Source organism: Mobula hypostoma, chromosome 3, assembly GCF_963921235.1.
Source record: "Mobula hypostoma chromosome 3, sMobHyp1.1, whole genome shotgun sequence".
NCBI classification, from domain to species: Eukaryota; Metazoa; Chordata; class Chondrichthyes; order Myliobatiformes; family Myliobatidae; genus Mobula; species Mobula hypostoma.
In genome coordinates this window covers 135,964,714-135,990,818 of record NC_086099.1, presented here as the reverse complement: position 1 = coordinate 135,990,818, position 26,105 = coordinate 135,964,714, and the positions used below count along the sequence as shown (strand labels likewise).

General features: G+C 41.5%; 1 protein-coding gene across 10 annotated transcripts in view; it reads right to left on the bottom strand.

Annotated features, from left to right (window-relative positions):
• crppa (CDP-L-ribitol pyrophosphorylase A) overlaps positions 1-25,169 on the bottom strand; it is a 319,593-nt gene extending 294,424 nt beyond the window's left edge. For all 10 annotated transcript variants that reach the window (XM_063042300.1, XM_063042303.1, XM_063042307.1 and 7 more), the window contains exons 1-2: positions 24,577-25,169; positions 17,490-17,769 (exon numbers count right to left, since the gene is read on the bottom strand). In XM_063042300.1, coding sequence (XP_062898370.1) covers positions 17,490-17,769; positions 24,577-24,785 — 489 coding nt within the window. In that variant the 5' untranslated portion in view covers positions 24,786-25,169. The remainder of the gene's footprint in view (positions 1-17,489; positions 17,770-24,576) is intronic.
• Between the last annotated feature and the right edge of the window lie 936 nt (positions 25,170-26,105).

The following is a 26,105-nucleotide window of genomic DNA, read 5'->3' as shown; positions in this document are numbered from 1 at the left end:
AGAATAGAAAAGAGAGCACAGGGAAAGGCCCATCAGCCCAAAATTGCTGTGCCTACAAAGATGCCAACTTAAAATAATCCCATCTGCTTACATATAGACTATACCTCTCCACCCTCTGTCTGTTCTTGTTCCTGTCTAAATGCATATTAATCTTTGCTATTTTGTCTGCTTCCATCATCTTGCTTGGCAATGTGGTCCAGCCACCTAACATGATCGATGTAAAAGACTTGCTTCATACATCTCTTTAAATTTTCCCTCTCTCATCTTAAAGCTATACATTTCCACCTCAGGAAAATGATTGACTATCTACCCAATGACCCTCATTATTTTATATACTTCTATCATACAGCCTCTCTAACCCTCCACAAGTTTGTCCAATCTCTCCTTAAAGCGACTACTCTCCAATCCAGGAAACATCCTGGAGAACTTCCTTTGCACCCTCTCAAGAGTCTTCTTGTAATGTGACAGCCAGGGTTACATACGATACTCCAAATGTTGCAAGCAGAACAATTTGAGTCTCAATGCGGATAAGACCAAAGAGGTGATTGTAGACTTTTGGAAGGTGCAGGCTGACCACTCCTCACAACAGATAAATGGCTCCTCCATGGACAGAGTTAGGAGTACCAAGTTTCTGAGAGTGCATATAATGAGCAAATAGTGTCAAAACGCACATCATTATTTGTTAATTTATTTATTCTAATATTACTTATGTGTTTTGTGTGTGAGTTATACATACTGAGTTGTGTATGCCATTGTCCTTTTCACCACTCTATTTACTCGTGTTTCCACTTTCAGGAAGTTATGGACGTATTCCAAGCTCCCTGTGCTTATCAATGCTCCTAAGAGTGCTCACATTTATTGCATCTTTTCCCCTTATATCTGACTTCTCAGAGTGCAATAGCTCACACTTGTTCTGTCTGAACTCCATCTGCCATTTCTGTCCATATTTCCTGTAGATATCCATATCCTGCTGTACCTTTTGACAACCACCCTCACTATACAAAACGCAATTTTCATGTCACCTGGAAACTGACTAATTTGCCTACCTATATTTTCATTTGAATCATTTATAAATAGCACAAACATAGATCCTAGCAGTGATCACGTGCAGCACCACTAGTCACAAGCCTCGATTAAGAGTAACACCTCTCTACCACAACCCTCCCCTCTGTTGTCCGTGGCCATGCCAATTTTGTATCCAGCCTATCATGTTACCATGGATCCCATCTACCTTAATTTCTGGATCAGCCTACGATGAGGGAACTTGCAGAATGCTTTACTGAAGTCCATGTAGACAACTTCCATTGCCCTATCCTTAATCACTTTCTGTATCTCCTCAGAGCAAACTTCAATTAGTTGAAAGACATGACCTGCCCTGTACACCCTATCCGTAAAAACCTTCTCCATTAATTACTATTAACTGTGGATCTTTGCTATGGTACATCTTTCCTGTTTTCCTGTCCATGGTAACCATTCTAATAGGTATGAAATTTCTAAAGTTAATAATCAATGCATTCACTATATCCACAACTACTCATTCAAAATCCTAGATGTAATCTTCAGGGCGAGGGTATTTATTCGCCTTCAAACTCATTAATTTATTCAATACCAGCTTATTTTACTGATGCTAATTTCTTTAAACTCCTTCTGTATTCTCAACCTGCAGCCCTTTCTATTGCTGCAAGGTTTTCTGTTCCTTCATCCATAAAAACACAACACAAAATATCTGTTTAATGTTTCTTTCCAGTGTAACTTCTCTGTGAGTTTGTAATACACCTACATTAATCTTTTGTAAAACTTTTCATTTTCATAGAAGCTTTCACAACTTGTTTTTTTAAGTTTCTCACCAGATTATTTTTGAATTCTTTATCAATACGATGGTCCTCCCTTGATGAATTCTAAACTTTTCCCATTCTCACTCTTCCATCTTTATTTTTAGTAGCATTATTAACCTTAATTATTGGCCTAATACAATCTTCAAACTTTTCTTGATTGCCACAACTTGAGCATTCATTTGTTATCATTTTGCCTCCGATATACATTGAAAAAATTGTTATACAGCATGATAAGAAGTCCTTCAGCCCAGTACCTCCATGCAGACCAAAATATCTTCCCAAGCATCTTACGCATATCTCTTCAACTCTTTCCTATCCTTGTGCCTGCCCAAATGTCTCTTGAATGTTGTAATTATAACTGCCTCTACCACTTCTTCTGGTGGCTTGCTCTATATCCCACCACCATCAGTGTAAAAACTACTTGCACATATTAATTCTTTAAATGTTAGTGATTAACTGTTTAATGTCATTCTTTTAATGTAGTTTCCCTGATCTACCAAAGCCATTTCATGCTTCATGCTTTTGTGTTATGTTTATTCAGATCTTGACCTCGATTTTAAGCCGAACTAAATCACATTTAACCTTCATCCTTCACTGTTTGATCATCCTTTGGTGATGAAACATACCAACTCCTGTCTGAGGATTGACATGGATCCGCTCTGATTTGCCGACCATCACAACCCGTCAACGGCAGATGCTAGTTCTTTGGCTCTTCACTCAACCAAGCAACATCTGGACAGCGAAGACGCATACATCATAATGCTCTTCATTGACTATAGCTATGCATACAACACTATTATCCTCTCAAAACTAATCAATAAGTTCCAAGATCTCAGCCTCAATACCTTCTTGTGCAACTGGATCGTCGATTTCCTCACTTGCAGAACCCAGTCAGTTCAGATTGACAACAACATCTCCTCCTCAATCCCCATCAGCACAGGTGCACCGTAAGGCTGCGTGCTTCACCACCTGTTCTACTCATTTTATACTTATGACTGCAAAGCTAAGTACAGCTCCAATGCTATATTTAAATTTGCTGATGACACCACTGGCCAAATTGAAGGTGGTGATGAATCAGTATGTTGGAGGGAGATTGAAAATCTGGCTGAATGGTGCCACAACAACGACCTCTCACTCAATGTCAGAAAATCAAAAACCTGGTTATTGACTTCAGGAGGAGGAAATCGGAGGTCCATGAGCTGGTTCTTGTCAGGGGATTAGAGGTGGAGCGGGTTAGCAACTTTAAATTCCTCGGCATTACAATTTCAGAGGGTCTGTTCTAGATCTAGCCAATTTAAAGGTAACAGAGAAGCGCCCCTACTTTCTTAGAAGTTCGCAAAGATTTGGCACGTCATCCAATACTTTGACAAACTTCTATAGATGCACAATGGAGAGTATACTGACTGGTTGTATCATGGCCTGGTATGGAAACACCAATGCCCAGGAATGGAAAAGCCTACAAAAAGTATTGGATACAAACCAGTCTATCACGAGTAAAGCCATCCCACCATTGAGCACATCTACAAGGAGCTCTGTTGTAGGAAAACAGCTTCCTTCATCAAGGACCACCACCATCCAGTCCCTGCTCTCCTCTTGCTGCTGCCATCAGGAAGGAGGTACAGGAGCCTTAGGTACCAAGTTCAGGTACCAGGTTCAGGAATAATAGTTTCATCTCAACCATCAGGCTCTTGAACCAGAGAGGATAGCTTCACTCACCCCAACACTGAAATGGTTCCACACCCTATGGAATCACTTTCAAGAACTCTATAACACCTGTTCTTCACTTATAGTTTATTTATTTATTATTATTTCATTTTTTCTTTTTTATATTTACAGTTTGTTGTCTTTTACACATTGATTGTGCAGTTTTTCACTGATTCTATTGTGCTTCTTTGAATTTACTGCAGATGTCTGCAAGAACGCATGTCTCGGTAGGATATTGTGAAATATATGTACTTTGATAATAAATTTACTTTGAACTTTAAAAATTCCAGCATATCACGATCAACATTCTCTCAAGATCTATTACCAACTAGATAAGTAATTAACCATTTTCTATTACACAATTATTTGTTCCCTCATTAGCTCTTCAACATACTGATCTAGAATAAAAATGTTATATACAATCTACGGATGTGATTTACCCAGTTTGTAATGCAGAATAAAGACACCATAGTAATGACATTTGTTAATTATTCTGTTTCTGAACTCCGTTTTTACGTTATGCCCACATGAACCTTCTTGTGCAACTGAATCCTACTTTCTGCTCCTTTTCTATTTGTTAATTGCATCCAAACATGCTGTTCCTTGGTTTCTCCAAGCTAACTTCTCAACTGCCTTTATTCCATTCTTTAAAATCAAATCTACTCCACAAGACTATCCAACTGCCTTTCCTCTACTAGAAGTTAAGAATCCTGAAATAATTACTTTCCCTGTCCTGGTCACTTTGCAACCACACCACAGCAACGGTCATTAAATCATATGCATTAATTTCTATTTGTGCCATTGATTCACCTATCTTGTTATAAATGTGACATATATTCAGGTATCCAGCACATCATTCTCCACAACTTCTGCCATCTCCAATAGAATTCTAACACTTCTATCCTTCTTTGCCTTTAATCTCCACCACCCCCCCCCACCTGCTTTCCAAGTAACTCTCTAGTTTGCTCATCCCAGGTTCTCCCAGTGCAGACTCCTCTACATCAATAAAACCCAACACACAGATTGAGGGTCTGCTTCATCAAATAGCTTATTTCTGTCTGCCATAAAATTCAGGATCTCCCAGTGACCTCCTCTACTACTACACTGAGGCCAAACTGAGGTTGGAAGACCAGCACCTCTTATTCCATCCAGGGGTTCTCCAACCTAATGGCATGAACATTTATTTCTCTACCTTACAATAATTTCTCACCCTCACCCCCACCCCTTCTTCTCTCTTTTTCCATTTCCCACCTTAGTTACACTCTCACCCATTCCCTTCTCCTTCCCAACTCTTATGATCTGCCCACCACCTCCCCCTGAATCCTCACCTACCTCCCTTTATTCCATGGTCCACTGTCCTCTCTTATTAGGTTCCTTCAGCTCTATCTCTTCCACCTTTTACCTCTTAACTTCTTATATTATCCTCTCTCTCCCTGACCAACCTAACTTCCCTCTCACCTGGTCTCACCTATCACCTGCCAGCTTCCTATCCTTCCCCTACCCCCACCTTCATATTCCGGCCCTTACTTTCCAGTCCTGGTGAAGGGTCTCAGCCCAAAACATTGACTATTTATTCACCTCCATAGATGCTGCCTGACCCATAGAAAAGTATTGCACATCTTTAGGCAAAGTGGGTATGCTCAAAGAAAAGGAGATAGAAGTAAATGTGATGTCTAACCACATTGCAAAGTTAGAGTAAACAATGAAAGTGCAATTATTTTTAATTCTGTGTTATTAATCTGAAGTAAAGCATGGGAGATTTGGGGATGAAACAAAATACTGGAAGAAGAGGGACAATTTCAGTCTAAGAGGACAAAGTGGATAATTATGAAGCCTCTATAACTAAGGCATACCTAAATGTCATTATAAATCATTTTAAAACGAAGTTCATGAGATGGCAGGTCTGACAATGATGGTGTGGGAACAAAGTAAGATAGTCATTGGGAAAGAACATGGCTAAAACTGTGAGAATAAAATTAGTTAACCATCACTTCAAGAACAAACATATGACCCAGAAAAGAAGTTCAGTAGTTGTAAGTAATAATTCAAAGTTTCCTATTGTCATAGCATTAACAGCCATGAACATAAAGCATAGATGATTTAAGTGGACTATGAACTGATAAAATTTATACCAAACTTAAAAGCCTGGCACTTGCTCAAATTAACTGCAGTGCATTCTCATTCTTTAATTACGTAGAGTAAGCTAGTAGTTATGGCACTAGACTATAAACCCCAAGGCCTGTGGGTTCATATCTGCAAAACTGGATTTGTAGCCCATTTGGGATCAATTATTTGGTACTAAGTGCATAGTCAGATGAGAGTGACACTGAGAGGTAGGGCACAAAGAAATTATTGCAGGTCAAACATGGTCAAGAAAGCCTTTTGTTAATCATATCAACCCACCACCGCAATTCACTCAACAGACAAATGAGTATCCTGCCGTATTGAACTCAGAAGGAGCTCTGACATAGACAAAAGCATAAAACACCAAAGAAAATGTTTAATTATAAAATCATAAATGGGCTAGTAGAATCTGGCGGGCAAAGAATAAAGAAGAAATGAGAGACACATTTTTGGAAAGGTAACTGCCAAAAGCCTGTATGAGGAAAGTGTTAGATTTTTATCCTTTTGACAACAGAAACTATGGCAGGAAATGAAAAAGGCCTGTCATTCTTACCTTGATTGTGAATAAGACCTGAAATCAAAGGCAGTAAGTAATGAGGTGTTACAACAAGGTGATACTTGACAAAGTGAACTGCTTTTTTTGAAGAAAAAATATAACATGCATATATCAGGAGAATGCAGTGCTTGATAAATGCATAAGTTTTCAAAAATACCTTCATATTAGTTTTCTGTATGTGACACAAATTATTTGGGCACTGGGCATCAAAAAAAATGTGGTCACCTGAACAAACAAAGGTGAAGGAACAAGGATAAACATAGTAATAATGCCAGATGTTAATGTAGATGCTAACTATTAACTCTTGAATGTATTTTATTAGTTACAGGTTGAAAATCTACATTTATGCTCATACTAATCCTAAGCATAGAGCATGAGCAACAAAACACAATCTGAAAGTTCTTGTAGTTATTGTAGTACTATTAATCCTCGGGCTTTTTTGTTATTTCAACTCATGTTTCAAAATGGAAAATGAAACTAAAAGATGTGTTGGTATACACTACCAACAAAACATTAAAAACAAACAACAGGAATTCTGCAGATGCTGGAAATTCAAGCAACATACATCAAAGTTGCTGGTGAACGCAGCAGGCCAAGCAGCATCTATAGGAAGAGGCGCAGTCGACGTTTCAGGCCGAGACCCTTCGTCAGGACTAACTGAAGGAAGAGTGAGTAAGGGATTTGAAAGCTGGAGGGGGAGGGGGAGATCCAAAATGATAGGAGAAGACAGGAGGGGGAGGGATAGAGCCGAGAGCTGGACAGGTGATAGGCAAAAGGGATACGAGAGGATCATGGGACAGGAGGTCCGGGAAGAAAGACAAGGAGGGGGGGTGACCCAGAGGATGGGCAAGAGGTATATTCAGAGGGACAGAGGGAGAAAAAGGAGAGTGAGAGAAAGAATGTGTGCATAAAAATGAGTAACAGATGGGGTATGAGGGGGAGGTGGGGCCTTAGCGGAAGTTAGAGAAGTGGATGTTCATGCCATCAGGTTGGAGGCTACCCAGACGGAATATAAGGTGTTGTTCCTCCAACCTGAGTGTGGCTTCATCTTTACAGTAGAGGAGGCCGTGGATAGACATGTCAGAATGGGAATGGGATGTGGAATTAAAATGTGTGGCCACTGGGAGATCCTGCTTTCTCTGGCGAACAGAGTGTAGATGTTCAGCAAAGCAGTCTCCCAGTCTGCGTCGGGTCTCGCCAATATATAAAAGGCCACATCGCGAGCACCGGACGCAGTATATCACCCCAGTCGACTCACAGGTGAAGTGATGCCTCACCTGGAAGGACTGTTTGGGGCCCTGAATGGTGGTAAGGGAGGAAGTGTAAGGGCATGTGTAGCACTTGTTCCGCTTACACGGATAAGTGCCAGGAGGGAGATCAGTGGGGAGGGATGGGGGGGATGAATGGACAAGGGAGTTGTGTAGGAACCGATCCCTGCGGAAAGCGGAGAGGGGTGGAGAGGGAAAGATGTGCTTAGTGGTGGGGTCCTGTTGAAGGTGGCGGAAGTTGCGCATGCCCTTACACTTCCTCCCTTACCACCATTCAGGGCCCCAAACAGTCCTTCCAGGTGAGGCATCACTTCACCTGTGAGTCGACTGGGGTGATATACTGCGTCCGGTGCTCCCGATGTGGCCTTTTATATATTGGTGAGACCCGACGCAGACTGGGAGACCGCTTTGCTGAACATCTACGCTCTGTCCGCCAGAGAAAGCAGGATCTCCCAGTGGCCACACATTTTAATTCCACATCCCATTCCCATTCTGACATGTCTATCCACGGCCTCCTCTACTGTAAAGATGAAGCCACACTCAGGTTGGAGGAACAACACCTTATATTCCGTCTGGGTAGCCTCCAACCTGATGGCATGAACATTGACTTCTCTAACTTCCGCTAGGCCCCACCTCCCCCTCGTACCCCATCTGTTACTCATTTTTATGCACACATTCTTTCTCTCACTCTCCTTTTTCTCCCTCTGTCCCTCTGAATATACCTCTTGCCCATCCTCTGGGTCACCCCCCCCTTGTCTTTCTTCCCAGACCTCCTGTCCCATGATCCTCTCGTATCCCCTTTTGCCTATCACCTGTCCAGCTCTCGGCTCTATCCCTCCCCCTCCTGTCTTCTCCTATCATTTTGCATCTCCCCCTCCCCCTCCAGCTTTCAAATCCCTTACTCACTCTTCCTTCAGTTAGTCCTGACGAAGGGTCTCGGCCTGAAACGTCGACTGCGCCTCTTCCTATAGATGCTGCTTGGCCTGCTGCGTTCACCAGCAACTTTGATGTATGTTGCTTAAAACATTAAAAATACTGCTTTGTATCATGATAAAAGTTTTGAGACCATAGAACAGGGGTCCCCAACATTTTTTGCACAACCGGTTTAATAATTGACAATAGTGGATGAACTCAGCAGGTCGGGCAGCATCAGTTAGAAACAATGAGTCGACGTTTTGGGCGAGAACCCTTCGTCAGGACTGAAGAATGAAAGAAGGGGAAGGATTTGAAGAATGCTTGTAGCTTCAGTTGAAAAACCAGTAATTTGAAAGACAAAGGGGAGGGGGAGGGGAAGCATTGATGTCATAGCCATAAAAACAATGGGTGGTAGAAGAAGGAGGCGGAACCATGAGGGAGGTGATAGGCAGCTGGGGGAGGGGGTAGAGTGAAATAGGGATAGAGGAAGGGAGGGGGAGGGAATTACCGGAAGTTGGAGAATTCTATGTTCATGCCAAGGGGTTGGAGACTACCTAGACGTATATGAGGTGTTGCTCCTCCAACCTGAGTTTAGCCTCATCATGGCAGTAGAGGAGGCCATGTATGGACATACCTGAATGGGAATGGGAAGCAGATTTGAAGTGGGTGGCTACCGGGAGATCCTGTCTGTTGCGGCGGACGGAGTGGAGGTGCTCGACGAAGTGGTCCCCCAATCTGTGTCGGGTTTCACCGATGTAGAGGAGGCCGCACCAGGAGCACCGGATGCAATAGACGACCCTAACAGACTCACAAGTGAAGTGTTGTCTCACCTGGAAGGACTGTTTGGGGCCCTGAATGGTTGCAAGAGATGAGGTGTAGGGACAGGTGTGGCACTTACGCTTACAGGGATAAGTGCCGGGTGGGAGATCAGTGGGGATGGACGCGCGGATAAGGGAGCTGCGGAGGAACCGATCCCTGCGGAAAGCGGAGAGGGGTGGAGAGGGAAGGATGTGCTTAGTGGTGGGGTCCTGTTGAAGGTGGCGGAAGTTGCGGAGGATAATGTGCTGGATCCGGAGGCTGATGGGGTGGTAGGTGAGGACAAGGGGAACTCTGTCCCTGTTGTGGTTGCGGGAGGATGGGGTGAGGGCCAAAGTGGGGGAGATGGAGGAGATGCGGGTGAGGGCATCGTTGATGACGGTAGAAGGGAAACCACGATCCTTAAAGGAAGAGGACATGTGAGATGTCCTGGAACGGAAAGCCTCATCCTCGGAGCAGATGCGGCAGAGACGGAGGAACTAGGAATGGTGTGGCCTCCTCTACATCGGTGAAACCCGACTCAGCTGAGCTCATCAATTTCATCGGCTTTACTTCAAACTTCCACCCAGCCCTCAAATTCACTTGGTCTATCTCGGACACTCCTCTTCCCTTTCTCAATGTCTCGGTCTCCATCTCTGGAGACAGACTGTCCACTGACATCTTCTACAAGCCCACTGACTCTCATAACTACCTCGACTATACCTCTTCCCACCCCACCACATGCAAAAATGCCATTCCCTATTCCCAGTTCCACCATATTTTTTTTTCCATATAAATTAATGGTAATTGCTTCCTTGCTTTACGCCATTTCGGCACGAAAGGTTTCATAGGAATGCTCTATCTTAGCGGGAGAAATACAGGACAAGGGCGGTCCCATATAGGACAAACCAATTTAGCCCAATATACGGGATGTCCCGGCAAATATGGGACAGTTGGCAACCCTATGTTCAAGTTCAACAGTGTGTGATACAGGGAATGAGGAAAGGTGCAGCTGACTCATATTGTTTCCTCGCGGCCCGGTAGCACATGCTTTGCGGCCCAGTACCAGTCCAGGGCCCGGTGGTTGGGGACAGCTGCCATAGAAGATGCAATTTTGAGACAATAGGAAGTGCAACAAGATTAGACTACTATAATTTAAGCAAAACTTGTGCTTCTGAGAAAAACATGTAATAAAATCATTGATCACTCAGTGCATTTTGTTGTTTTGAAAGATATCAAACTTGATCTTTCCTGGAGTCTGTGTGTTGTTCCTTCAAATATCCAGTATTCTGAATGCTACAAATTCTCCCACAATGTTTTAAGGCTGTGCATACAGGGACTTATTCAAGAGAAATGTTTCCTCACATCTTCTTTCAATCTTCTAGCAATTATCTGACTTTTTCATAACTACTAAAAGTTTTTTCTTGCCTGTTGCATCAAACACATTTTCTCTAATCTATTTCACTTTTTATACTTCCTCACTGTTATCACTAATCACTCTGATATTCATTCTTGACCACTGGCTTCTATTTACAAAATTATAGGTAATGAAGTCATTAGTTTGACCATGTAATATATTCAATATTACAGCAAGACCAAAGTTTCCTCCACTACCCTTAAACTTCAATCCCTTAATCCCACACCCATCTGCTTGGCCTTCCCATTTTTTAAAAATCTAGTGACAGTAGAAGCCTTCTCATCACAAAGAACTACAATTCCCACAGTTCTTTCTAATGAGCAAACTAACAAGAAATCACACCTATCATGTCTATATTCTACTCATTCTCATTTTCCTTCTGACATCAATGGCCACCATTTCAGCCCATCAAGTCTTTACTGGTTCACACAAATGTTCACCGTAAAGTTCAGTATATCTCAGCTCTCACATTTTGCCTGAGGGAAGTTTTTACACTCAGTGTCCACTTTATTAGGTACACCTGTGTACCTACTCATTAATGCAAATATCTAATCAGCCAATCACAGGGCAGCAACTAACTGCATAAAAGCATGCTGACATGGTCAACAAATTCAGTTGTTCTTCAGACCAAACATCAAAATGGGGAAGAAATGTGATGGAAGAACTTTGACCGCAGAATGATTGTTGGCACCAGATGCTAACATTTGAATACCTCAGAAACTGCTGATCTTCTGGGATTTTCACCTACAGCAGTCTCTAGCATTTGTGAAGAATGGTGCATAAAAGAAAAATTATCCAGTGAGCGGCAGTTCTGTGGGTGAAAATGCCTTGTTAATGAGGGAAGTCAGAGAAGAATGGCTGCACTGGTTCATACTGACAGGAACTCACTAGAAATATAGAAAACCTACAGCACAATACGGGCCTGTCCGCCCACAATGCCGTGCAGACCATATGCTTATTTTAGAAGTTACCTAGGGTTACCCAAAGCCCTCTATTTTTCTAAGCTCCATGTGCCTATTCAGGAGTCTCTTAAAACACTCTATCATATCCACCTCCACCACCATTGCTGGCAGCCTATTCCACACAGTCACCATTCTCTGAGTAAAAGAACTTACCCCTGACATCTCCTCTGTACCATATACACCTCTATCAGGTCACCTCTCATCCTCTGTCACTCCAAAGAGAAAAGGCCAAGTTCACAAAACCTATTCTCATAAGACATGCTCCCCAATCCAGGCAACATCCTTGTAAATCTTCTCTGCACCCTTTCTATAGTTTCCACATCCTTCCTGTAGTGAGGTGACCAGAACTGAGCACAGTACTCCAAGTGGGGTCTGACCAGAGACCTATAAAGCTGTAACATTATCTCTCGGCTCTTAAACTCAATATCACAGTTGATGAAGGCCAGTGCACCATATGCCTTCTTAACCACATAGTCAACCTGCGCAACCTATGGACTCAGACCCCAAGATCCCTGTAATATATCACCATCAACTGTATGAGGAACATCTGGCAGCTCTTGGGCTGTATTCCTTGGAGTTCAGGAGAATGAGGGGGGAATCTCATAGAAACATTCCAAATGTTAAAAGGCCTGAACAGATTATTTTCCATGGTAGGGGATTCTAGGACAAGAGAGCATGACTTAAGGATTGAAGGACATCCTTTTAGAACTGAGATGCAGGGAAATTACTTTAGTCAGAGGGTGGTAAATTTGTGGAATTTGTTGCCAGAGGCCAAGTCATTGGGTGTATTTAAGGCAGAGTTAGACAGGTTCTTGATTAGCCAGGGTATCAAAGGGTATGGGATGAAAGCAGGGGGGTGGGGATGACTGGATGAAGTGGCTCAGCCCATGATTGAATGGTGGAGCAGACTCGATGGGCCGAATGGCCTACTTCTGCTCCTAAATTTTATGGTCTAACAAACTGTTACACCACCATCAAGAACACTTCCATACCATGCCATGCCATCCCAGGCCCAAACGTTGGGAAGTCCAAACACCAGGTTGTACTTTTGCTCCCGATGTATAGGCAGAGACTGAAGACCACAGCACCAGTGCTGAAGATAAAGAAGATATGTTCAAGGGAGGTGAAGGAGTGCTTACAGGACTGCTTTACCACAGTGGACTAGACAATATACAGAGATTCATCTTCAAAATGAATGAAAATGCCACAGTTGTCACCGACTTCATCCAGATGTGTGGCTTTGAGAACATACCTAAACCAAAAGCTGTGAATGAACCAAGGGATTCCTTAACGTCTCAGATGGCTGTGATGCTTCCAGATGAGCTCAACACCTTTAATGCACACTTTGAAAGGGAGAATAAAACTACACCTGTGTGAATCTCTGCAGCATCTGGTGACACTTTGATCTCTGTCTCGGAAGCCGACATCAAAACATCTTTCAAGAGGGTGAACCCTCACAAGGTGTCAGGCCCTAATGGTGTACCTGGAAGGGCTCTGAAAACCTGTGTCAACCAACTGGAGAAAGTGTTCAAGAACATCTTCAATCCCTCACTGCTGCAGTCAGAGGTTCCCACCTGCTTCAAAAGGGCGACAATCACACCAGTGCTCAAGAGCAGGGTGAGCTGTCTCAACAATTATCGCTCAGTGGTAATCACATCTACTGTGATGAAATACTTTGAGAGTTTGCTCATGGCTGGAATCAACTCCTGCCTAAGCAGGGACCTGAAGCTGCTGCAATTTGCCTAATGTCACAATAGATCTACAGCAGATGCAATCTCACTGACTTTCCACTTGGCCTTGGATCATTTGGACAAAAGTAATACCTACATCAGGCCGCTGTTCGTTGATTACAGTTCAACATTAAAGACAAACATATCCTCAGATCTAATCAACAAGCTCTAAAACATAGGCCTCTGTACCTGTCCCTCAGCAACTGGTTCCTTGACTCTCTCACCAGGAGACCACAATCTGTGGGGTTCAGAAATAACATCTCCTCCTCGACAAAAATCAGCTCTGGTTTAGCCCACTACTCTATTCGCTCTACACCTACGAATGTATACCTAGGCTTTGCTCAAATGTAGCTATAAATTTGCCAATGACACAATGGCAGAATTTCAGATGGCGACAAGGAGGCGTACAGGAGCAAGATAGATCAGCTGGTTGAGTGGTGTCACATCAACAACCTTGCACTCAGCCTCAGTAAGACCAAGGAATTGATTGTGAACTTCATGAAGAAGTCGAGGGAAGTCACAACAGACCTCACCGAGGGATCAGAAGTGGAAAGAATGAGCGGTTTCAAGTTCCTGGGTGTCAAAATCTCTGAGGATCTATCCTGGCCCCAACATATTGATGCAATTACAAAGAAAGCACGACAGGGGCTATATTTCGTTAGGAGTTTGAGGAGGCTTGGTATGTCACCAATGACACCTGCAAATTTCTACAGATGTACTGCGGAGAGCATATTAACTGGTTGCATCACCATCTGCTATGGAGGTGCCACTGCAGAGGATCAGAGAAAGCTACAGGAAGTTGTAAACTCAACCATCTCCATCACAGCCACTAGCCTCTCTGGCTTCAGACACCTTCAAAAGGTGAAGTCTCAAAAAGGTGGCATTCATCATTAAGGACCACCATCACCCAGATATGCCCTCTTCCCAATACTACCATCGAGGAGGTAGAGGAGCCTGAAAACATGCACTCAATGTTTCACAATCAGCGAACCCATGAATGCTACCATACTATTTTTCCTTCTCTTTTTTTACTACTCATTTAATTATACATATAGAAATATATACACACACACACACACACACACATATATACATATAGATATAGACATAGACACACACACACAGTGCAAAAGTCTTCGGCACATGTGAAAAAAATTCTATAAAGTGAAGATGCTTTCAAAAATAATAAAAAGAAAAATTTCTAAATACCAACAAATTACTAAAAAGAGCAGTAAACAGTAAAAAAAAACTAAACCAAATCAGTATTTGGTGTGAACGCCTTTAAAACTACATCAATTCATTTAGGTACACTGTCCTATAGTTTTATGACAGAATGAGTTCATAGGTTGTTCCAAGCTTCTTGGAGAACCTGCCTCAGTACGTCTACAGACTTTGATTATCTCGCTTGCTTCTTCCTCTCCAGGTATTCCCAGACTGTTTCAACGACGTTGAGATCAGGGCTCTGTTGCAGAACTCCTTGTTTTTCTTTTCGCTGAAGATAGTTCTGTGTGACCTTGACCGTATGTTTGGGGTCATTGTCCTGCTACAGAATGAAGTTGAAACCGATCAGATGCCTCCCTAATGGTATTGCTTGATGGATAAAAATTGTATTTTTCAGCATTGTGGATTCCATTATTTCCAACCAGATCACAAACTACATTTGCAGAAATGCAGCCCCAAACCTGCGGGAATCTCCGCTGTGCTTCACTGTTGGCTGCAGACACTCATTCATGCAGCACACTCCAGCTCTCTACAGACAAACTGAGCCACAATTTTTTTTAAAAATAATTTTGGCTTTGTTTCCACTTCAGAGGAATGGCTTTTTGACAGCATGAGGACCACTTCTGACAAAACTTCTCCAGACTGTAGAGGGACGTACTTGGGTTCCTGTGGTTTCTGCAAGTTCAGAGCTGATAGCTGTGCTGGACTTCCAATTTAGAAGAGGTGTCAGTTTCATGCATCACTCGTCTGCTGCACTCAGTTTCCATGGCTGATCACTGTATGCTGGTCCTCAACCCTGCCCATTTCTCTCTGCTTCTTCAGAAGAGCTTGGAAAACACATCTTGAGACTCCTGCTTGCTGCAAAATTTCCGCTTGGGAGGGGCCTTGCTGATACAGAATGACCACCTTGTGTCTTGTTGCTACGCTCACTCTTGCCATGGTGTAAGCATTGTTAATTTGAAGGTGAAACTGTCACATCAGCTCACCATTTAGTTTGGTTGTTCTTCACCCACTTTGATTCCCTCTAAACTCATTTCTGTTTCAGTTCATTCAACTTATTATGTTATTGTTCATTGGTATCTGTTTGTTATCCGTCTTTAATCATCCACTGGGCTATATACCTATAAAGTAATCAAGCTTTTATTTGAAAAGCGATCTTTTACTTAATATTATTTTCTTTAACAAAATAAAAAACATTCTCTGTAACCTCTAATTTTTTGGAAAATTAATGTTTGGAAATCTAAAATTTGCTGTTTTCTACTGATACGCTAATGCAGAAGTCAAAAAATAAACAGATAAAACAAAACTTATACAAAAAAAATCTAAGATGCCTAATACTTTTGCACAATACTCTATACGTAATCTATAAAATTTTTATTATGTATTGCAATGTACTACTGCCACAAAACAACAGATTTCACAACATATGCCAGTGACATTAACTCTAATTCTGGTTATTGAATAACCACACGTTACAAGAGTGGCATGCATATGACCATCCCAGAACGCACAACATGTCAAACCTTAAAGTGGTTGAGCTACAGCAGCAGAAAATCACGCCAGCTTCCACTCCTGTACATAATAAAGTGGACACTGAATGTAGATTCTATTATGCTCATAGTTTATCCCAAAGTCCAGGAAACTTTTGGAAATTCAGAAAGAACCTGGGCCAATAAAGAGAACCTAGATATACCAATCCATTCACTAGGACTCTCCTTAACTTGTCTGTCCTAATTCTTTAAATTGATTTGTGATGATATTCCTATCTTGAATATGCATTTATCACACCAGAAGTTGTCATGTAACTGTTACGTTCAATATTATATTTATTCAGCTGATGGACTTCGGAACATCTGAACAGTGGTAGTGACAGTAGCCATCCCTATTAAGCATGGAACAAGCTTAAGTGATTCCATTCAAATCAAAGTCCATAATTCATATGCAACTCTCCTCTATTCCCTACGTTTTTCTGATGAAATTATACTGCTTTTATCAAAAATGGCTGTAATTCTTTCACAAGTTCTGTTTCATTTGCTCTTTAAAGCAGACTGTTTTCTGAATAATTTTTGACGTTGTATGAATCAACTGCTGTGAACCTAAGCATTTACCCTACCCTGAACTCACAGTGGGTTCAACACCTTTCCCTGTGCCATAATTTTATGTAATTATATGCTTACCTTTTTATAGAACGTACAATATAAAAACAGGATAATAGCTAAACCACTCAGTTGCAGCATTCTTCATACTTTACACAAGCCTAAGTAGGAAAAAGATGTGAAAGCCTGATCCAGGTCACACTGTATATGCATGTTTTTGCCACAAGCTCAGGATTCCTTTCACAAACCAGAGAAAATCTGCAAATGCTGGAAATCCAAGCAACATGCGCGTGCGCATGCACACACACACACACACACACACACACACACACACACATTGTTGGAGGAATTATAGATGCTGCCTGGTCTGCTCAGTTCCTCCAGAATTCTGTGTGTGTTCCCAAGATTCCTTTTGTACTCGAGATGCAATGTAGTGCAAATAATTTCCATTCTCAATAAGATAACTGCTTCCCTTAAGGAGGCAATAGATGTCACTCAACCAGATAAATTATTTGCAGAAAGTCCTGAATACTTTCAAAAATGCTTAGTTCATGGATAAAATACTCAACTAGTCTGCATATCCCAGTTCAGAGTAGAGAGAAGAATATTAAAAAGCTAAAACTGAACACTCAATTGCACAAAGTAGAGAAAATCTAAAACTCATTCCCCTGGAAAGCTGCTGAATGCAACCAAAATTGTCAGCCATTTATATGGATAGATCTTTCATTGGGCAAGGGTGAGAGGCATAACAGAATCAAGGCAAGCAAAATAAAGATCAATCGAGGTCTACTTGAATGATGGTACAAAATCAAGAGGCTGAATGGCCTGCCTCTGTTTTTCAATGGCTTCATGATACTGGTACTTACCCCATGCTCTTTTGCTGCAGTGGCTACTCTGTAGAGAATATCTTCTTCCACAAAAGGTCTCACTGCATCGTGGATGATTACAACCTCAGGTTTCATCAGCCATGACTGATGAGGCTGATTTTCCACAAATGCTTTTAGCCCATTAAAAATAGACTGGTGACGAGTAAGCCCACCTACAACAACTGTTGTGCGTGAGTGACCAAACTGGCCTATCACAGAATTCATGAATTCAAAGTTCTGTTGTGACACCACGACCACAATTTCTTTGATCCAATGAACCCTACAAAACAGAAACAAAATTATTAAAAAGGAAACTGCAAAAATGTTTCACAAATTATTACTATCACACAAGCCAAGAATACGATAACTTTAGATCAATTGTGAAAAAAATGAGAACCATTTTCTTTTTAACTGGTAGAATATTAATATGAATATCAAAATTAACCAAACTTGATGTTCATTAATTTTTGTAATTGTTATTGTATTTTATTCCTCACAAGTCTGCTTACATACATTATAAAATCCACCACCCTCTCCAAATTCCATCCTTGTATTTTATTGTGTTCAAGGTTCATTAATGCAGTAAAAAAAAATCAATATTTATGTGCATTGTACATTCAGATACAGAGATTTCTGTGTGTGGAAGAAAATTAAACAAAGTTTTTCTTTAAACATGAGAAAAGAAAAAAATGGAAAGATTGATGTGTTCCATTGCACAACAGATAACTGGATATTATAAACAGAACAGATTGAGCAGCATTTTAAAGCAAATGAAACAGCCAATGAGAAGCAAGTGCCAACTTTGCTGATTGAATTAGATTTAAAGACACACCGTTTTCTTTGAAAACTGCTCCAACCAAACCAACAGAAATGAGCTTTACTGATAATGTGAAAGTAATGCAGGAACATTTAGAACCAAAACCATTGTCCATTACAAAACGCTTTAGGATTCATAAGCCCACTTCAGTGTACATGGCTGAATTAAAGAGATTATCTGAGCATCGTCAATTTAATGATAGGCTTAATGATGTAATGAGAAATCATTTAGTTTGTGGAATCACAAGAAAGCATTCAAAAAAAGCTCCTAACTGAAGCACAACTTACGTTTTAAAAAGCAGTTGAAATAGCTGTATCAATGGAAACAGCAGCTGGAATCGCAATTGAGTTACAGTCAGGAATGAAAGTGATTGTGAACAAAATTGCAACGTCTCAACAGAAACCAACCTGGCCAAACAAACTGGATTACCATTGTGCCAGGGGCTCACATACACAAAAACAACGCAGATTTAAAGGTGAAACTTGCAGAAAATGCAACAATGTAGGACACATATAAAAAGCATGTCGGGCAGACAAAAATAAATGGACTGCGTAGGGTAAGAAAAAAGATAAGAAGTCAAGTTACAGTTTCAAAAAGTGCACTAATCTGCTTGCTGGTGATGAAAAATCTGATAAGGATGATAGTGCTGCATGGGTTGACTTGAGATTTACAATGTGAAAACCAGTAATAGACAACCAATACAACTTACACTAGAAGTGAATGGCAAATTAATTAAACAGGAGAGCTAGTACTGTGGAGATGTGAGTGGCTGAGACAACTACAATCTGATTGGATATCCATCCAAAATTTGAATGCCACATTCCCTGAAACAGAGTCAACTAAAAGCAAGAAGAAAGGTACTGGGGGATGCCACAAATGTCTCCATTCCAAACACCATGAACTGTTGCCCAACAGAGGGCAAACTGGTATTGGTGCCAACCTCTGTGCCTCTGGCTGGAAAGCATATTGAACCAAAGAACCATGTTGCTCAGAGTAACCGTGAAAGTGACAAAAGCAGTGGTCCAACTCCAACAGTTTTTGTACGAAGCTGTTTGTAAAAGTAGATACAAAGACCAAAACCAGCTGGATGAATGGAAGGCCTGAAAGGAAGGAGTCAATGGGGATACAAAAACCGGATTCATCCAATGATGTTGAGGATAAGGAAACCAAGAGGAGAGATCAGCTTGTAAAGGACTAATAAGAGAATACTCCAGTGAACCTAATGGACCTTCCAGACATAAAGATGCACAGACTAGTAGAAGAAGGAGGAAATTTCATAATTTACTATGCTGTGAATGTCTGCATAGTAGTTGTATTATATAGTATATTGTGTATATAGTTGAGATACATTCTCTATTGAGTTGGTGTTTAGCAGGAAGAAGTGCTGTGTATTTAATATTTCTGTAGTATTTGAGTGATACTGCAAACATTATTTGATTAAGCATTCCTGTCCATTTAAATAATTCATTAGGAGTTATATAAGTGAATTGCATATGTCATGATGCTACCACCCGCCATCCAGGTTCAGGGGTTCAGCTCAGGGTTAACAACCCTGACTGGTTCTCCTTTGTCTGTGTGCGACAGTATGGACAGACAGAGATGGAGGACCCTCATTGTAGCCCTCAATGCCAGCGGCATAACAGGCAGCAAGTAAGCAAGCAATTCAGTTCTGAAAGTAGATCAATACCCTCTGCCCAGGATAAAGAATACCCTCGCAAACCTTTCTGGAGGGAAATAATTCAGCAAAGAGGACTTAGCTGAGGCTTACTTACAGATGGAGATGGAAGAAGAGTCCTCTGCACTTTTCCCCGTAAACACTCAGAAAGGGCTTTATTGTTATAACAGGCTTACTTTTGGGTAGCATCTGCACCTGAACTCTGGAGAAAGCCAGGTGCTGCAAGACTGCCAGGCACTCAGTGGTACCTAAATGTCATCATTGTTACTGGTGAGGATGACAAGGAACATCTCCAAAATCTCAAGACAGCGTTAAAACCCTGTCATTGCTATCATCAGGGAGAAGGTGTACTTGAGCCTGAAGGTACACACTCAGCAACTCAGGAGCAGCTTCTTCCCCTCTGCCATCAGATTTCTGAATGGACATTGAACCCATGAACACTACCTCACTACTTATTTAATGTAACGTTTTAATAAATTTATTTAGTGTAATTCAGCTTTTATTATGTATTGCAATGTACTTCTGCCACATAATTAACAAATTTCACAACATATACCGGTGATATTAAACCTGATTCTGAATTTTGCCAATGATGCTTCAGCTTATTGTATAGTTGCAGTCATGTCAAATGTTATGAGTGATGGAAGTGAACACCCCACAGCCTTTCCATCACATTCCTTTACTGCTGCAGAGAAAAATTACACACAGATTGATAAAAAGGCCTCGAGTCTAGTTTGGGGTGTAACATATCTCAACCAGTATCTGTGTGGGACAGAGTTTACCCTCATTACTGATGAGTGTCCATTTTCAATCCACAGAAGGGTATTCTACAAACAGCAGCAGCATGAATGCAGAGATGGGTTGTTTCTTGGAGGTCACAAGTACAAGATTGAACTCAAGAGGACAACTAATCATGGAAATGCTGATGGATTATCCCATTTACCCTTCGAAAAGGAAACGCCTCAAAAATTTACAAAGGAGTACACATTCTCTTGATGTATTCTCCCTAATGTAAATTGAAAGTCTCCCTATTATGACAAAGATGATCCAAGAGCCCACACTGTACCAGGTCTGCATGGTAACACAAAATGGCTACTAGATGCAGCAGAAATTCCAGTTACCCTATTTTTACCCGTGCCGGGATGAAGTTGCCCTCAATGGGGTTGCCTTATGTGGGAATTGAGAGCTATTGTGCCATTCAAACCAAGTGTTAAATTGTTGGAGGAGCTACATGCTAGTCATCTAGGCATGTTGGCTCAAAGCTTTGTTTGGTGATCGAGGACAGATCAGCACATCGAACAGCTTTCCATGCACTGTTTGGGATGCGAACACGTCCAAAAGATGCCAAGCATAGGGCCTCTCCATCCTTGGGAATGGCCTTCATTGCCCTGGCAGAGGATTCATGTGGATTTTGCCAGACCATTCATGGGCACAAATTTCTTGGTAGTAGTGGATGCAGCAACAAAGTGGTCAGAATTATTCCCAATAGACAACACCATAAATTCACGCACTGCTAATGCATTGAGAGTGTCTCTTCTCAAGGACTGGTGTTCCAGAACACTTAGTCAGTGACAATGGACCACAGTTTGTTGTGAAACAGTCTCAGTCATTCCTGAAAATGAATGGAATAAGAGATATTACATCCGGACTGTACTACCCAGCCTGTCCAGAGTCTAAAGAACTCACGGCAAGTAATGTTAGCAGAACACACAACACTGAATCTGAAGCTTGTCACTTTCCTCTTTGCATATCACAACGCAGAACACTCCACAACCATCAACACACCAGCTAATCTGTTCCTGAGGCGTCCCTTGAACTCATGCTTGGATCTCTTCAAACCCAATATCAGAACGAGTATGCTAGACACACAGCTGAGGGAAATTGAGGGCTCCTCAAACAAGGAAGTTCGATGTTTCATTCCTGGACAAGCATCCCTGCTGAGGGACTATGGAGATGATCACTAGTGGGCATTTGAAAATATAAGGATAGAACTTGGGCCACTCTCCTACACAGTGGAGATTGTGTCTGATACCATCTGAAGACAACACATCAATCAGTTGAGGAGAGCAGAGTCAATTGTTAGAGAAGAAAGGTGTTCAGAGCTGTTAGAAACGCTTTCTGCAGTCCCTGCGTCAACTACTACAACCACCACAGAGGAAGCTCCAGAACCGAGATTGTTTCACAGCTACCAAGCAGAGTGAACCCCCTCATCAGGAAAGATGTCAACCAACAAGAGTCAGAAAGCCTTCACGGAGATTAAATCTTTAAGCCTGAATGGCACCTATAGAAATTAATAAACAGTCGACATTTCGGGCTCAGACCCTTTTTCAGGAATGTTACGTGTTTGAGTTGAGATACATTCTTTATTGAGTTGAAGTTTATAGTTAAGCAGAGAGGAGTGTTGTGTATTTAAGATTTCAGCAATATTTGAGTAATATTGTAAAGATATTGTTTCATTAAGCATTGTTTATATAATTCATTGTGTTATTTTCAGAAGTATGTGAATGGCATACAATGATACACCATTACACCACCACATCAAATGTGAGCGTCTCACTAAAAAAAGGCAAAAAAAACTAAGTAGACAAGTATCCAGACTCCTGTGTTTTTCCCTTTCATTAATTACAAACATAATTATCTTCATAATAAATGGTTGAGGGTTGTTAGAGATTAACTATTCCAGTCCCAGAATATCATGGCAAAACTTCCTCAGGAAACTGTATTAGGTCCAACCACCTTTAACTATTTCAATGATCTTCTTTCTATCATAAAGTGAGAACTGTGAATGTTTGCTGAGATTACACATTTGCAAATGTTCAGCAAATAAAGCAGCCTATGCTAACTTTCAGTAAGCCTTAGATAGCTTTTATATCAGAGCTGCTAAATAGCAACTAATATTGCATCACAAAGATTGCATGCATTGACCATCTCCTGAAAGAGAGAAGCTAAAAACCTACCAGAGATGTTCAATAGCATAACTCTCAAGTCCCTTATCATCAGTATCTTTCAGTCACTGTTGATCAGAAGCACAACTGGATAGGCCACACAAATATAGTGATTACAAACATGCATCAGCATATCAGAGGCTGGGAATCCTGCATTTATTGACTCACCTCAGAAAAATATTTCACACAGGGTAAGGAGCACCTTCTGAGCACAATTCCTATTCCATTCAGGGTTTTCAAAGTGATACATGCAACATGACATACTTTCCCCTTCACAAATAATGAGCCCAGTTTTACGAAATTATTACTCAATGCACCATATTGAATCTGAGAATACGTTTCTCCAAATCTGCAGAATGCGCGTCTTCAATGTTTTACTTTGTTAACAGTAATCTTTTTAAACCATGTCCAAGTGCTTCACAGGAGTTTATCAAACAGAAGTAGCATCAAGCAGTATAAGAAAATATTAGGACTCATCATGATTGCAAACCTTTATGTAAATAGGTAGACTTTAAAGTGGGGCTTAAAGGGTTAAGTAGAGATATGAGGCAGAGAGGTATCGGGATAAAATTCCAGAGTTTAGTGGAGGTCTGCTCAGATATAAAATAGCCAATAAAACCCAAGCCTGCCTCAGCACATTTTTTTTTCCTTTCCCATAGGAAACAAAGAAACTGGAGTAGGAGTAAAGTATGTAGGGCCCCTAATCCTGCTCTGCATTCTTTAATTTCATGCCTGAACTTCTACCTCAATGCCCTGCCTTATTCCAGCACTATTCATTCCATGATACCATCCTTAAAGTCCTGCAATGTACTACCACAAAAAAAATCACAGCACATGTCAGTAGTAATAAATCTGATTCTGATTCCTTTATCTATGACTAGGCTGTCCTTTGGATTAGAATTCCAAATACTATATTCACCATCCTCTGAGTGAATGGACGTTTCTCTTCTCAGTCCAAAATAGCTCACCTGTTATACAAATGCAAAAATATTTGTAAATGGCATCCACATCTGCAAAACAAAGGCACTCCGAACCTAAGTAAGGTCATTCATCTCCCTCCTATGAGTGAATGTCACTGCAAACTTGAAGTTGCCACCTTGGAAAAGAATCCAATTTTGATTAATGATCCCCTTTACTTCACTAAGTGCCACACCTCTGCACAGATGCCAAGTGAAACTTGAAAGTGGCACCTGTTAGTAAGTCCCCCATAGCTCAGCCAAGTCAAACTGAACCTATACACATAGTTGTCAGTATCCTCGGGCTTCAGTCAGACAAGTACCCCGGGGATTTGGGCTTTACCAGCAACAGACAATTAGAAGAGTACTGATATCTCAGGAAAAAAAGAGCTGGATGGGATGGCAAAAGATGATAAGGAAAAATATTCGGAGCATTTTAAATTTAAAATAACTTTCAGAATGCCTGTAGCCTGACTTGGTAACACTTGCTGCAATAGTTTTGGTTCACTTCAGTGATCCAAGTAACTTCTACATGTTAAATAGAGGTTTTGCAACCAAACGCTCTGCTACTCGGGATGCTCAGACAGTGAATGCGTGTGCGGAATCCAAGTCTATTTCTTTGTAAAGGTGTAGCCCTCTCAATGACGTCAGGGCAGGGAGGAAGTTGTGTAAATCTCCCAGCACTTCCACTCACCTCTCAAAAGCTTCCAGCGTTAGGCTGATGAGCGGCCTCTGGAAGAGGCGGCAGAATTGCTTAGGGATTGCCGTTCCCATTCTCTCCCCACTACCGCCCGCAGGCAGCACAGCCGCCACGGAGAAATCGAGTTCCAGGCTTTTACCGGCCTGCTCACTCGGGCCGGATAACTTGCAGTGCGGTTGCGAATCACTTCCTGCCCACGCCATCAATTTTAAGCCAAAGAAACCGTTTTATAAAGTGATGCCTAGGGTATGTTATCAGAACCTGACAAAACTTTACAGCCACACGACGAGGTTCCTGCAAAACAAAATGTTTTGGTGCTCTCTTGAGGATGGGCACAGCTGTTCGCTGCGGGTGATTGACAGTTGCCAGGCAGAGGTGATGGGTCGGTATCGGGCAATTCAGTGACCGGTCTTGTAAGGCCCTTCCAGCTGTACAGCACCTGAATCTCGCACTTAAGTAAATATAGTTCTTGCAAACAAAGAGGCGATGATGCAGACAATACACCGAGGTGGGAGTTATTAGACCCTGAAATAGCTGCGATAAAGTGGCGCTGTGGGAGAATCCCGTACCTGTTCAGGCAGGTGTTGCTTGCCGCCGTCCCGTCCTCCCCCCCCCCCCATTGAGATAATGGTCTCTGCGCACGCAGATTTTCAACAAGTGAGATAATGGTTTTTAATCTCACTGCTGGTTTTATATAATCTTGATTAAGTGTTAAAATTGGGCAGAGCACAAATACATTTTCTGCTGTTTCGAAGAGTGCCATAAGACTTGTTTTCTCTTGAAAAGTGGACCAGGATACAAATCCCCCAGATGTTGCGGTGGGAATGTTGGCTGAGAAAACATGTGGTGCAATTTGAACCCACAGTCTTCTAACTCAGTGCTGACTGAAGTTTTTGCCTTGGCTGTGTAGTACCACTGTTGCTTTAGAAGCCAAGAATATAAGTTCAATTCCCTCTAGTTCATTGAGTTCCGAAAGGAAAGGTGTTGTATTTCTGTAAAAAAAAGAAAACTTATTTGAAGAAAACTGGAAACGTTTTCAGGCCAATTTGGCCTTAACCACCCTCATAGAATGCAAATAATCTCTTTCAACACTGTGACTGTTGTAAACAATTGATTGTGCATTTATGTAGCTTCAGGTAAGATATGACAGCTTTGGCAAGGTCTGTATTTATTTCCTTCCCGTAATTGCCATTGAGAAATTTGGTAAGCTTGAAATCTGAAGACCTATTGATGAAGATGTACTCAATTTTTTGAAAAGGGAATTCCAGGATTTATACCCTGTGATAATGAATAAAGAGTCATGTATTTGCTAGTCAGAACAATGTATGATTTAGAGGAGAACCTGCAAGTAGTGGTGTTCCCAGGCAGCCCTTATCCTCAGTGGTAGAAATTGCACATTTGGGAGATGCAGTTGGTTTACCTCAGATGAGTAACTGCATTGAATATTTAGACAGATGGGATGTCTTTGAGTTATCAGGGTATTTTAACTAAGACACTCGGCCTCTTACCTGCCCACGTAGTCA